Source organism: Gobio gobio (assembly GCF_949357685.1).
Source record: "Gobio gobio genome assembly, chromosome: 6".
Lineage (NCBI taxonomy): Eukaryota > Metazoa > Chordata > Actinopteri > Cypriniformes > Gobionidae > Gobio > Gobio gobio.
The window spans coordinates 7,227,494-7,240,887 of record NC_137102.1 but is presented as its reverse complement, the minus strand read 5'-3'; the positions used below and the strand labels follow the sequence as shown (position 1 = coordinate 7,240,887).

The 13,394-nt window shown below is 36.8% G+C and overlaps 2 protein-coding genes across 5 annotated transcripts in view; one reads left to right on the top strand and one right to left on the bottom strand.

Moving 5' to 3' along the window:
* Positions 1-2,737, bottom strand: part of myripa (myosin VIIA and Rab interacting protein a) — a 40,206-nt gene extending 37,469 nt beyond the window's left edge. The window contains exon 1 of one of the 3 annotated variants that reach the window (XM_079819625.1): positions 2,420-2,737. The gene's annotated coding sequence lies outside the window, so the exon portion shown is untranslated. The remainder of the gene's footprint in view (positions 1-2,419) is intronic. The other 2 variants (XM_079819623.1, XM_079819624.1) reach the window with 2 other exon arrangements.
* Positions 1,940-12,770, top strand: LOC307128066 (uncharacterized protein). Of its 2 annotated transcripts, none has more exons than XM_079819645.1 (7): positions 1,940-2,114; positions 7,290-7,471; positions 7,870-7,929; positions 9,601-9,672; positions 9,854-9,964; positions 12,122-12,211; positions 12,284-12,770. In XM_079819645.1, exons 2-6 carry the CDS (start codon positions 7,325-7,327, stop codon positions 12,179-12,181), a joined length of 450 nt encoding a protein of 149 aa, XP_079675771.1. In that variant the 5' UTR covers positions 1,940-2,114; positions 7,290-7,324; the 3' UTR covers positions 12,182-12,211; positions 12,284-12,770. The 2 variants fall into 2 exon arrangements, 1 of the variants encoding a protein (XP_079675771.1); XR_013816732.1 differs by lacking the exon at positions 1,940-2,114 and having other exon boundaries at positions 7,312-7,471; positions 12,284-12,338; positions 12,452-12,576.
* Positions 12,771-13,394: the final 624 nt, after the last annotated feature.

Genomic DNA, 13,394 nt, shown 5'->3' with positions numbered 1-13,394 from the left:
TGTTTCATTATGAAATCAACATAATACAGTGTATTGCGAAAGTCCAAAGTAAAAGCTGTTGCATAAGGTTGTTAAATCAGCCTGCAGCTGAAATAAGGGCCTTGAGATTCCAGACACCAACAATGCAATTTTTATCCATTGCTGTGGACATGTTCTTTATTATTATTATATCTGACATATCTTAAAAAAGACATGAACTTTTCAATGGTACCATATGCCTGGGTTTGTGACTTTGCCTTAAAGGGTTAGTTCACCCAAAACTGAAAATTCTGTCATTAATGACTTACCCTCATGTCGTTCGACACCCGTAAGACCGCCGTTCATCTTCGGAACAGAAATGAAGATATTTTTGTTGAAATCTGATGGCTCAGAAAGGCCTCCATTGGCACAATGGCACTTTACACTCTCAAGACCCTTAAAAGGCACTAAAGACATCGTTACAAAGTCCATCTCACTACAGTGGTTCTAAAATAACTGAATCGGCGAGAATAGTTTTTGTGCGCAAAAAAAACCCTAAATAACGACTTACATAGTGATGACGATTTCAAAACAAGGCATCATGAAGCTTCGAAGCGTTATGAATCAGTGAGTCGATTCAGCAGTTTGAATCGCCAAATTTCAGCAGTTTGGCGGTTTGACACGCGATCCGAATCATGATTCGACTCACTGATTCATAACACTTCGAAGCTTCATGATGCCTTGTTTTGAAATCGTCATCACTATGTAAGTCGTTATTTAGGGTTTTTTTGCGCACAAAAACTATTCTCGCCGATTCATAAAGTTATTGTAGAACCACTGTAGTGAGATGGACTTTGTAACGACGTCTTTAGTACCTTTTAAGGGTCTTGAGAGTGAACCGTGCATTGTGCCAATGGAGGACTTTCAGAGGCATCAGATTTCAACTAAAATATCTTCATTTCTGTTCCGAAGATGAACGGAGGTCTGACGGGTGTCGAACGACATGAGGGTAAGTAATTAATGACAGAATTTTCATTTTTGGGTGAACTAACCCTTTAAAGGAGTAGTTCAATTTAAATTGAAAATTACCCAATGATTCACTCACCCTTAAGCCACCCTAGGTGTTTACACAATCAGAGTTATATTAATAAATATCCTGACGCTTCCAAGATTTATAATGGCAGTGTGACGGGTCTTTTGAGTTTGAAGCTCAAAAAAGTGCATCTATCAATCATAAACGTACTCCACACGGCTCCGGGGTTAATAAAGGCCTTCTGAAGCAAATCGATTGAGTTTTGTGGGAAACATCCATATTTAAAACTTTATAAATAAAAAATATCCAGCTTCCGCCAGACCGCCTTCCGTATTCAACTTCAAAACACTTACGCTATGTCGGACGTCATACGTCATGCTTTTTCTGTGAGTTGAATGCGGAAGATAGATAATTTACTTTAAATTGAGTAAATCATGGAGTACTTTTCATTATTAAAGCGAACTACTCCTTTAAACACTACAGTGATGTAAAGAAAATTAAAATGTCAATTGTTTATTTTTAGGAAGCTAGTGTCACCCAAATCTTGTTACTGTGAACTAAAACTATTAAAATTTGTTTTCGCTAATTGAAATAAAGCTGAAATAAATATAAATATTGAATGCGAAACTTAAAAATGAGAAATGTTGCCGTCGCAAAAATTAAGTTGAAGTATAAAAGTAAAAGCTAAATAGAAATATTTAAATAAAATTAATAAAAATAAAATAATACATAAAAATAAATGCTCTTTCAAAATATGAATAAATACGACAATAGTATATAAATAATACTAAAATAACACTGGTGTCCCCAACACAACAATTTAAAAAAACACACAACAAAAATAAAGCTTTTATAGGCACACTCACTGTAAACTAACATATCTTTCCCAGCAACCTCGAAACCATCTGCTGAGCCAACAGTGAAAGCAAACACAACGCTTTTGCCCATGAGCTATAACTACAATTAATCTCTCAGAAGGTGGCAATGCATTAAAGGGACAGGTTGTCATCGTTTACCCACCTCAGCCTCAGTCTCAGCATGAAAGTGAATGATATTGGTGCCTGAACCTGTCATTCTGCTTATCATCTCCTTTTGTGTTCAAAAACTCATGAACAACAGGAGGGTGAGTATATGACAGAATTGTATTTTTTGAGCGAACTATCCCTTTAAACCAGACTTTGTGACTGCTGAAGTCGACGTATAGGCTACAATATGATCACAAACAAGCAGTTCGAGCAGACTGGATAGCAAACCACTTTTATACAAGATCTATTCCTACATGAGACAGCTTCTCGTGTTATAATAGGTTATTTTCTGTTCCAATATATGCAGGCACATGTACTATATAAAATCTACCTATAATAAAAAACAATACTGGATACATAAAATTGTTATATTGGGAAGAACTAGTTTAGATGCTGCACTTACCGTCTTCTCTTCCCCTCAGCCTCTCTTCGACCAGCGCCGGCCAAGCTGTCAAGATTTGAAGCTCATTATAAATGTCCGCAGACCTCTTCAAATCAATATAGTCGGCTTTCAGTGTCTTTCGGGCATGTTCGAAGTTGACCTTTTAAGTTTGACTAAATCAAATTTACGCAGAGAAACGGAGCGCGTGCGTAGCGGGAGCGTGTACCTGCTGTGGTCTCAAGCCATTTACGACCACGAGACCTCAAATCTGCCAGCCTCCGGTCCAGGGCGCGCTGCTAATCCACTACACACACACACACACACACACACACACACACTGCCTGCTGGACGCGTTGGACGCTGATACCACACTGAGAATGATTTGTTAGGTGTAAGAAGATTAGTCACATTAATTAAAAAATAGCCTCTGGTTTGATTTTTTGTTTTGTTTTAACATAAACAATAATGATGACATAAAGACTGCACTCTAAAAAATGCTGGGTTAAAAACGACCCAAGTTGGGTTGAAAATTGACTAACCCAGCAATTGGGTCGTTTTAACCCAGCGGTTGGGTTAAATGTTTGCTTAAAACAACCCAATCGCTGGGTTAGTCCATTTTCAACCCAACTTGGCTTGTTTTTAACCCAGAATTTTTTAGAGTGTGATTCATGTATTTTTTGTTTGTTCATGTGAAAGCCTGAAATTTGAAGAAAAAAAATGCAATTTGGGTTGTTATAACCATAGATATCCATAATAAAGGCTAGATGTCTTACAGCAGAGTCTCTAACATCATCACCGGCGGCCATCTTGTCACAGGCAGGGCTCTACCTGATGATCTGCATGAACACAAATACTCTTATCTCACTGAAATCTTGACGGATTTACAAATGATTTGGTTTCTTACACACGTTATTAACGTGGCTATAATTATGGATGCTTGAATAAATTATGAATAATTTTTCATACGTATGCAGTGTCATAACTACATCTCTGACGTTTATAACAAACCAAACAGTTTGAAAATCGGTAGAAAATAGAGCAAGTTATGGTTATTTTAACCCTTTCATGCATGCATTATGGAAAACATTATCTAGATTTTTTTTTTAATTCTTTTTATTACTGTAATATGATGCTAAAATTGAAATCCATTTTAATTTTTACAAATTTCTGTTTTATTTAAAAAATTATTTAACTGTCCACGTATGTGGACACCATGCAACAAAGGCGTAAAATGGGACAAAAAGCCACAGATGACAATATGGAATATTGTGCTTTTATTATGTCATTTTATGCTATGCACAACAGCTCAGATATTTAAAACATTAATATTACAATATAACAACGATAAAACACAGAGTGTAGGAACTATAATGCTAGTTACATATAAGTGGAAACCTAATAGCAATATGGGCTGGACTTTGCTGGCACACACTCCTCATCAGTGCGGTCACTGTCACACACACACACACTGTCCTCTGGGAGATTCTCTGTTATTCTGAACTGAGTGCTTGACCTGTGCTGTCCCTGTTTGGTAGGCAAAATGCAAATTTGTCTTGGTATGTATGTGTAAAGTTGCCATTTAATGCCGTAATATGTCACTTTTAATGGTTATTTATGTTGATATATTTGTTAAATGTCTGTTTTATTACAATATAAGACAATTCAAAACATATTTGCAAAAACAGAACAGATATACTAGCAGATTACAGAAATCAGACTTTATGCAATCTGACTCCACTGTTGCATGACGTCCACATACGTGGACAGTTAGTTTTTGGTGTATAAAAACGACATTTTACTCTAAATTTTAGTTTTTAAAATACTAACATATTCATCATACTTTACTGTACATACTAATATTTTTTTTAGCTCAATTGACCTCCTTATGTAAAAGTTTTTCACAGATATGCCTGGGGCAATGAATATTTAGGTTACAAGACTGTAGCCATTGTTAAAATATTGCTGTCAATCTACTGACACTGCCCTCAAGTGGTTTGGAGAGAATTACCAAGATGAATGAACCCTAAATGGAGTTAAATTAACTGTCCCCAAATGTGGACACCATGCATGAAAGGGTTAAAAGTGCACCCAAGCACCCATGAAAACAATGTTATGAGTGAGCGAGCTGACGGTGACAAGATGGCCGCCAGGTGCGAACGTCGACCACAATTGGCCAGCAGTGCGGACGAGACATCTAGCCTTTATTATGGATATCTATGGTTATAACTAGGGTTGGGTTGGGTTCTTTTACTGTCTATGGTTGGGAATCGTGAGAAATTTTCTGGTTCCGGTTCTGTTTCCGGTTCCGCCTAACGATTCCGGTTCCATTAAAATTATTAAACAAATAGTGGTAAAGGAAATGACTGTATTGCTTGCTTAAAATGAACCCAAATGTTGGAAATTAACATATATTAATATGTTTAATACATTAGCATTATTAAGTTTAATGAATAATAATTAACTATAATAAATTGCCTATTAATACACTCTAAAAAAAAGCTGGGTTTAAAATAACCCAAGTTGGGTTGAAAATGGACTAACCCAGCAATTGGGTTGTTTTAACCCAGCGGTTGGGTTAAATGTTTGCTTAAAACAACCCAATCGCTGGGTTAGTCCATTTTCAATCTAACTTGGGTTGTTTTTAACCCAGCATTTTTTAGAGTGTGATTTATGTGGTATGTTTGTATATGTGAAAGCCTGAAATTTGATTAACATATTTTTCATTTATACACTCTAAAAAAAGCAATTTGGGTTGTTATAACCCAGTGGTTGGGTAATGTCTGCCCAAACTGCTGGGTAGTTTTATTTTATTCAACTATTGTTTAAAAATGACTGTATTGAGCCCAAAAGGAGCCCAAAGTAAGTTGGAAATGAATATTATTAATAAGTTTAATGAATAATAATTAAACAATAAATAATAACTATATTATTTTTATTGTTTGTTCTCTCTCTTTACTCTCGGATACACACTAAAAATGCTGTGTTAAAAACAACCCAAGTTGGGTTGAAAATGGATAAAACCAGCAATTGTGTTGTTTTTACACAGTAAATTGGTTGCTATAACCCAGCAGTTGGGTTAAATGTTTACCCAACCTGCTAGGTAGTTGTATTTAACTCAACTATTGTTTAAAAATGGCTGTATTGCTTGCTTAAAATGAACCCAAAGTATGTTGAAAATTAACATTTATTAATATGTTTAATAAATTAACATTATTAAGTTGAATTAATAATAATTAACTATACACTCTAAAAAATGCTGGGTTAAAAATAACCAAAGTTGGGTTGAAAATGGACTAACCCAGCAATTGGGTTGTTTTAACCCAGCGGTTGGGTTAAATTTTTGCTTAAAGCAACCCAATTGCTGGGTTAAAACAACCCAATCGCTAGGTTAAAACAGCCCAATTGCTGGGTTAGTCCATTTTCAACCCAACTTGGGTTATTAGAGTGTAATAAATTGCTTATTAATAAATTGCTCACCTTTTGATTATCATTGTTGCCTCTAGTAATTATGTCTCTGATTTTTAATCTCCAACCTATTTTGGGTTCCTTTTAAGCCAGTCATATAACATTTTTAAACAATAGTTGGGTTAAATACAACTGCCCAGCACGTTAGGCAAACATTTAACCCAACTGCCGGGCTAAAACGACCCAATCGCTGCATGGGTTTGTCCATTTTCAATACAACTTGGGTTGTTTTTAACCCAGCATTTTGTTAGCATGTACAGCACTTTGGCCAACCAAGGTTGATTTTAAATGTGCTTTATAAATCAAATTTGATTTGATTAGTAATTATGTGTCTGATTTTTAATTTTGGGTTCATTTTAAGCCAGCCATATAGTGATTTTTAAACAATAGTTGGGTTAAATAAAAATACGCCGCATTTTGAGCATTCATTAAACCCAACTGCTGTGTTAAAACAACCCAATCGCTGCATGGGTTTGTCCATTTTCAACCCAACTTGGGTTGTTTTTATCCCAGCCATTTTTAGAATATTTTGCATGATTTATATTATTTAAGTTGTTTTGACTGTTGCCTTATGTTGTGTGCTGTCTTATGTCCCTTTTTTAAAAGAGATTTTGTCTCAGATCTCAGATTTCTTTATCTAAGATGTTATCCTGGTATATACTGATTACAAACAACAAAACTTACCAATTTAGAGCCCCAGCCAAACACATTTCAAAAGAATTTTGCACTTCTAAAAATAATTTAGCCCTAATAAAGAACCTTTTCACATGCAGTTAATTGATGTTTAAACCAGCCTAAGCTCATTTTCTGGTCTTGATCAGTTGGTTATTGTTTTAAAAAAATTTTTTTTTAATTTTGGTCACTTGGTCAGACTGGGAGACCAGCTTGAACCAGCTAAAACCAACAAACCATCTCAGACTGGTTTCAGCACAGACGTATAAGGTCCTGTTTTGCGGACGCTTATTCCTACAGTCCACGTTTTGGTCACTGATCAGCCAAGTCACTGATCTTCAAATTCAGACTAAGGCAAGCTAATATTCCAGCATTTTCAGACATAAGCCAGGTCACATGTAGATCCAGTCAGCTGGTTTGAAAACAATGGCACAGAGTTTTTCCTCCTCCTTCCTCTTTCTTCTTTTCAGATCACTTTGTTTTCTTTCATTTCAGGAACATATTGTATTCATCTATTTTCCTGCAATGAAGTTATAAATCAATAGCAAGCCCAAACGTTGGATGACAAAACACAGCCTTAAGAGATACATTAGCCACAAATCCCTCAAAATAAATCATCTTGTGTGCCAGTATCATAAAGTAGGGTGTTGTTGTTCAAACCTGCAAGTGTGTTTCAAAACATTTTCGTCAGGGAAAATGTTACTGCCCCTTTTTTGTACATCTGGTAGTGATTAAATGTGTGTGTATAAAGCAGAGATGAAGTGAACTTGGACTGCAGAAAGCAGAATCATGAAGGGCAGTGTGCAGCTCGGGCTGCTGTGGCTCAGCCTGTTCGTCTCCAGTCTTCATGGGGAAGTCGAGACAGATTCGAGCATGGAAGTGCCTATGAAGTTTGAAGAGCCTTCATCATCTTCATTCAGTCTTCATCACCCTGAGGTGAGGGATGAACGTTTTGCTGGCAGTACTTTAGGTCAATCACCCTGGGGGGAAAAGGACGTTTAAGGGGCATTTTTTCTTGTGGCATGTTTTTCCCTAAACTTAGTTTATAAATAATGCATCAATGGCTTATTCGTAACCTTATTTCATTAGCAATTATGCTTCAAATACTGTCATTACTAAGCAGTCGAAAAATGTAATGATAGACAATAGCCATGAATTATGTTTTGAATAGATTCATATGTCCTCTCACAACTCTGACAGCATGATCGTGCGTCACTGAAACTATTCTGCAGATATTTTGGAAGCTTTATTAGTGCTTAGGATCATTTGTCCGAGTGTGTGTATCAAATGCATGTTTTATGTGTTAATTTTTTTCATAATTACTGTTTTAAAAGATGCACAGAGTACGACGACAGGCCGACAGAGCAATGACATTCGACGATGTGCCACAAACTGTAAGTACACATCTAATAAAGTAAAGCTTGTGAACCTTGCGCAATCTTGTGAGATGATTTTTCCAGCTGTTGCTGTTTCACAATGAAATAACCCTACAGGGTTTGGATGATAATCAAGCTGTCTCTTAAACCACTGCACTCTAAAAAAAAATGGCGCTATATAGCACTAAAAGTGGTTCTTGGCTTGTATTCATATTGGAACCTCTTTAAGTGCTGTATATGGCACCAATCTTGGTGCTTCAAGAACCACTTTTAGTGCCATATATACACATATACAAAAAATTGTTCTATATGGCACTAAAAGTGGTTCTTGGCTCGTAATCATATTGGAATCACTTTTGGTGCTATATAGCACCATTTTTTGTATATGTGTGTATATGGCACTAAAAGTGGTTCTTGGCTCGTAATCATAGGGGAACCACTTTTGGTGCTATATAGCACCATATCTTAACATGTTCTGTATATGGTAGCGGTGCTATAGCACCTCAGTCAGCGGTGCTATATAGCACCTCAGCCAAAGAACCGGTGAAGAACCACTGAAGAACCACTGAAGAACCAAGATTTGGTGCTATACAGCATTTAAAGTGGTTCCCCTATGATTAAGAGCCAAAGAACCACTTTTAGTGCTATATAGAGCAATATCTTAACAGGTTCTGTATTTGGTAGCGGTGCTATATAGCACCTCAGTCATTGCAAAGAACCTCTGAAGAACCGCTGAAGAACCACTGATACCCCTTTTCCACCCGAATGAACTGGGTACTAGTTCAGAGCCAGTGCTAGTGCCAGTTCTGAGTTGGTTCGACTGAGGAGCCTTCTAAGAACTGTTTGCTTTTCCACATGCTGAGAGCCGCCACAGAGCCAGGTCTTACGCCACTGTATACGTCTCATCTTTCTCAGCAACGCTAGCGCGGCAGCGGGAAACACAAACACATCAGGCTTTTTCGAGATGCATCAGCGCTGTGCAGACCGATCAGCGTATGATATCAAAATACCGCATGAGCGATTCAAAAGTATAAGGAGTCGTGTGCTCTCGCTGTACTTTGATGTCATATGGCGTTCGGTCTGCTGGTGCTTCGGTTGTGGAAAGACAGAGAACCGATTTGAAACTAGGCTCTGGCTCCGAACCAGCACCAGCACTGCCTTGGTGGAAAAGGGGTATGAAACACCATTTAAACACCATTATTCAGCATTTAAAGTGTTTCCCCTATTACAAGCCAAAGAACCCCTTTGAGTGCTACCATATCTAACAGGTTCTGTATATGGTAGCGGTGCTTTACACTCTTAAAAAAAGGTGGTATATGGCACTAAAATGGTTCTTGGTTGTAATCATAGGGGAACCACTTTTGGTGCTATATAGCACCATAACTTAACATGTTCTGTAAATGGTAGCGGTGCTATATAGCACCTCAGTCATCCCAAAGAACCGCTGAAGAACCAAGATTTGGTGCTATACAGCACTATGATTACGAGCCAAAGAACCACTTTTAGTGCCATATAGCACCATTTTTTTTAGAGTGTACTAAAATGCCAGTAGTACATCACAAAATAACCATTTAAAGATTTCACCTGCAGTTATATATCTGCCTCCATACTTGTTCCACAATGCAGAGATGGTCATGTAAAATGTGTCACCAGAAAATTTATATTTTTATTCTTTTTCATGATCTAAAGGAGACACTCAAGATTAAGAGAAAAAAGCCACATCCAGGAGCTTGGTCAATTTTAAAAGTGGATCCTTCTGAGGTATTCATTATCCTCTCTCATACTATTAAAATATAAATAGTGCAATAATATAAAAACTACAAGTGAATGGAGAAAAAGGTTGAGTTTTAATAATTATCAACACAAGCTTCAGCAGTTATATGAATTTATATTCTATAATATTGACTTGCTTTACGCTGAACTCTTCATTTGGTTATCTCAGGTAGAGGTTTATCGCACCAAGAGGGAGGACAAAGTCAAGAAAAGACAGAGAAAAGTAAAACCCCCGGGATTTAACAGCCTTTTAGCAGTGGGTCTTCCCCAACTTCCCCAGGTATCCTCTATCCTCTGATCTTCATGTCAACATGTCATTCATAACCAGTGTTGGGGTAACGCATTACAAGTAACGTAAGTTACGTAATCAGATTACGTTTTCAAGTAACTAGTAAAGTAACGCATTACTTTTAAAATTTACAACAAAATATCTGAGATACCTAGAATAAGTAACGCAAATTACTGTTTTCCCATTTCTTGACTGACAGCGAATCGTAAGTGCAGACGCGTTGTGTTATTGTAGTTCAAGGCTAAATGTGAGCATGCATTTACTAATCTCACTTGTACAAAAAAACTATTCAGTATTACTTAAAATGATTAAAATCAGTGAGAATGCAAAATCAGAATAATAATATATTTAATTTATATAGTGCCTTTCCCATGCTCAAGGACACTTTACAAGCAGTAACAGAATACAGTCGATTCACATAATCATAAACAGTCATTTCATATAGTTAATTAATCAGTTAAGTGGACGGTAGACATTTGACCAGTCCTGAGGTAGAAATGAGATGCAGTTGCAAGTCATGGTACAATTACGAACTCAAACAGAGATACAGTACATATAGTTATTAAAGGTGCACTATGTGACTTTTTCGGCCACTAGAGGTCGCCTATTCAAAACAAAGGCGTAGTTTGATGACGCCACGTTTGAGCGCAGAATCTTGGGACATGTGGTCTTCACCTCACAGCCGGTGGGAAAGAATCGGGACCGGACTCGGGCAGAAATCATGTTGATGTAATTATTAACATTACTGTAGTCTGAAGCAGAAGCAGGACCGAGTGCTGTGGAGCTGAGGAACCGCTGGAGCGATTGTTAATAAGATGAATGCAACACACACCTCACGAGCAGCAGGACTTTTATTATGTCACAGTCGCCGGCGCCATTTCCGCTTTTCCGGTCATGAGTGTGAGGTAACGCAGCTCTGTTGATCATATTAGACACATCTGAGTGTGTTGATAATGTTATGACGTTACTCTGTGTGTTCTCGCGACAGCTGCAATGACACTTGTTCACACTGCAGTGAGATTAAAAGAGTAAAAAGAGTAAGAGAGATAAAGCGTTTCTGCAAAATAAAACCGGAAACGCAGATATGACGCCATTGATAGGCGACTCCCTCACACGTCCCGGTTCCTCGGTTAAAATAGCAATTTCTCACGATTTACAAATAGTTGGAAACATTTGGGATATTGTAAGTACTCAACTGAACAAAATATATAACACTGGCCTAGTGGTTTTTGGATATTTTACTGAACATTTTTTACATAGTGCAGCTTTAAAGCTGCTGTCCGTAACTTTTTTGTGTTCAAGATTTACAAAAATTATATAATGAGAATATACAACATGAATCCATTTTCCAAATCGTGTTTTTGTCTTACCCTGAATCATTATGGTACACTTATAATAAGTGTTTATATTGGGATTATTTCAGACCGCACTGGTAGGAACCGCAGCGGAGGAGCACAGGCCCTGCGTGACTCGCCATAGACATAAACACAGAGAAGTAGCTCCGGCTGTTATGTTCTTCCGCAAGAGGCATGACGTTCTGTTTATTAACCGCTAGAGCGCAAAAAGTTACGGACTGAAAATCAAGTGTCAATTAAAAAAAAGAGAAAGAATAGTAGATTCAACATAGGAATACTATTAGAATATATTAAATATGTTAAATAAAATAAATATTTGCATGGATTTAATCTCACTTTATTGACCAATTGTACTTGCTGCTAACCTTCGATGATTCAGATACACCATAAGCAAAAATTACTTTAAATGTTTTGTTTTTATAGGTGAAGTTAAACGTTTTTCTCCTGCATCCTATTTTTCCGTTATCTAGAATAAAAGAGCTGAAGTTTGTTTGAGCTGCATCCTCTCTGTACATGCATGAATTTGCATTTCCTTCATCCTGAGGATTATTATTTCACTTTTGGTGTGAAAGGGTCTTTACTTTTGCTCAAAAATAGAACTTATTTGTTATATAAAAAAACAAGCCCAGCCCAGGTGGAAAAAAAGTAACGCAAAAGTAACGTAATGCATTACTTTTCTTAAAAAGTAACTAAGTAATGCAATATTGTAATGCATTATTACTTTCCCCAACACTGTTTATAACACATTATATTAAAGAAATACACAGAACTTATCATTTGCCTAACTCATCAGACTGCCCGTGCCAAAAGGGATGAGCGTGCCGGAGGGAAAAGACCCTGGCCAGGAAGTTAAACCATTATACGCATTTAAGGCTCCTTCCAGGTAACATATTGTAACAAACTTACATAATATAAAAAAATGCTACTAGGCTTAACAGATGTTCTCTCCTTACAGGTTCTCTGAATCAGGAAAAATAGGGATGGCATATATAGAGATACATCAGCCTCAGGTTATGCTTGTGAAAGTAATCATTTATCTTTCTATAGCTTTGTTTTCTTTTCTTCCATATATTTTGGTGAAATAATAATCTCTATGGAAAATCTCCCACTTCTGTAAGTCTAGGAGGCATCACTAGGTGGCAGTATTTACCCAAGAGATGAGCACTCAACCCAGCTCAGCTTGTCACAATGTTTATTTGATGTCTGTTGATCTTTATCTCTTAATTACAATAAAGCATTTTTGTGTTTAAATGTCGCTCTTTATTGTGTGAAAGCAGTGCAAAACCTTGTAGATGGAGGATAGCTTTCTACAGAGGGTTGGCTGGAGAAGGGACAGTGTAGAATGAAAGGAATGACATGTTGATATTGTCAAGCATAAATAGTCTGATAAGTTATGTGTGTGCTGATGGATTCTGTGAGATATAAACTGCACAACTATCACTCCTCTTTTGTATTTGAGTGGTTCTGCAAGCTAAATGTGCCAGAAAAGTTGTTAGCCTGAAGAAGCATGCAAAATAATACGTTTCTTGCCAGGAACTTGTCAAAACACATTGGCAGTCCAACTTAAATAGAAAAGCAACACCCGTTTTTACTTATCTGCATAATCCTTGATAATAACACAAAACTATTTCCTGTGCATTTCACTTTGTTGCTATTTAAGCGTCTAAATTAGCTGGAATTTTTTTTGTTTGTATGAAATCACAATGAGGCCGGTATGCAGTACCACATGCCTTCACACTAAACCCTAAAAAACAACCACAAACTACCATGCAAGCAACAATTTGCACTTACACAGGCATATACAATGAACAGATGTTAGACTACAAAGTCAACAGCCATTTTTTCTAGAAAAATAATAATAATAGGTGTATATTTTATTATTTATTTACCTTTATTTTACCAGGAAGTCTCATTGAGATTAAAGGGATAGTTCACCCAAAAATGAAAATCCTGTCATCATTTACTCACCCTCAAGTTGTTCCAAACCTGAATGAGTTTCTTTGTTCTGTTGAACACAAAAACAGATATTTTGAATATCTTGGCAAAGGTAGCAGAGACAACATGTT

Excerpts from the sequence above, each read along its gene's own strand:
- LOC307128066 (XM_079819645.1), top strand. The coding sequence starts at position 7,325 with ATGAAGGGCAGTGTGCAGCTCGGGCTGCTGTGGCTCAGCCTGTTCGTC. Across the intron at positions 7,472-7,869 it reads TCAGTCTTCATCACCCTGAG|ATGCACAGAGTACGACGACA; the intron begins GTGAGGGATGAA and ends CTGTTTTAAAAG. Across the intron at positions 7,930-9,600 it reads TCGACGATGTGCCACAAACT|GAGACACTCAAGATTAAGAG; the intron begins GTAAGTACACAT and ends CATGATCTAAAG.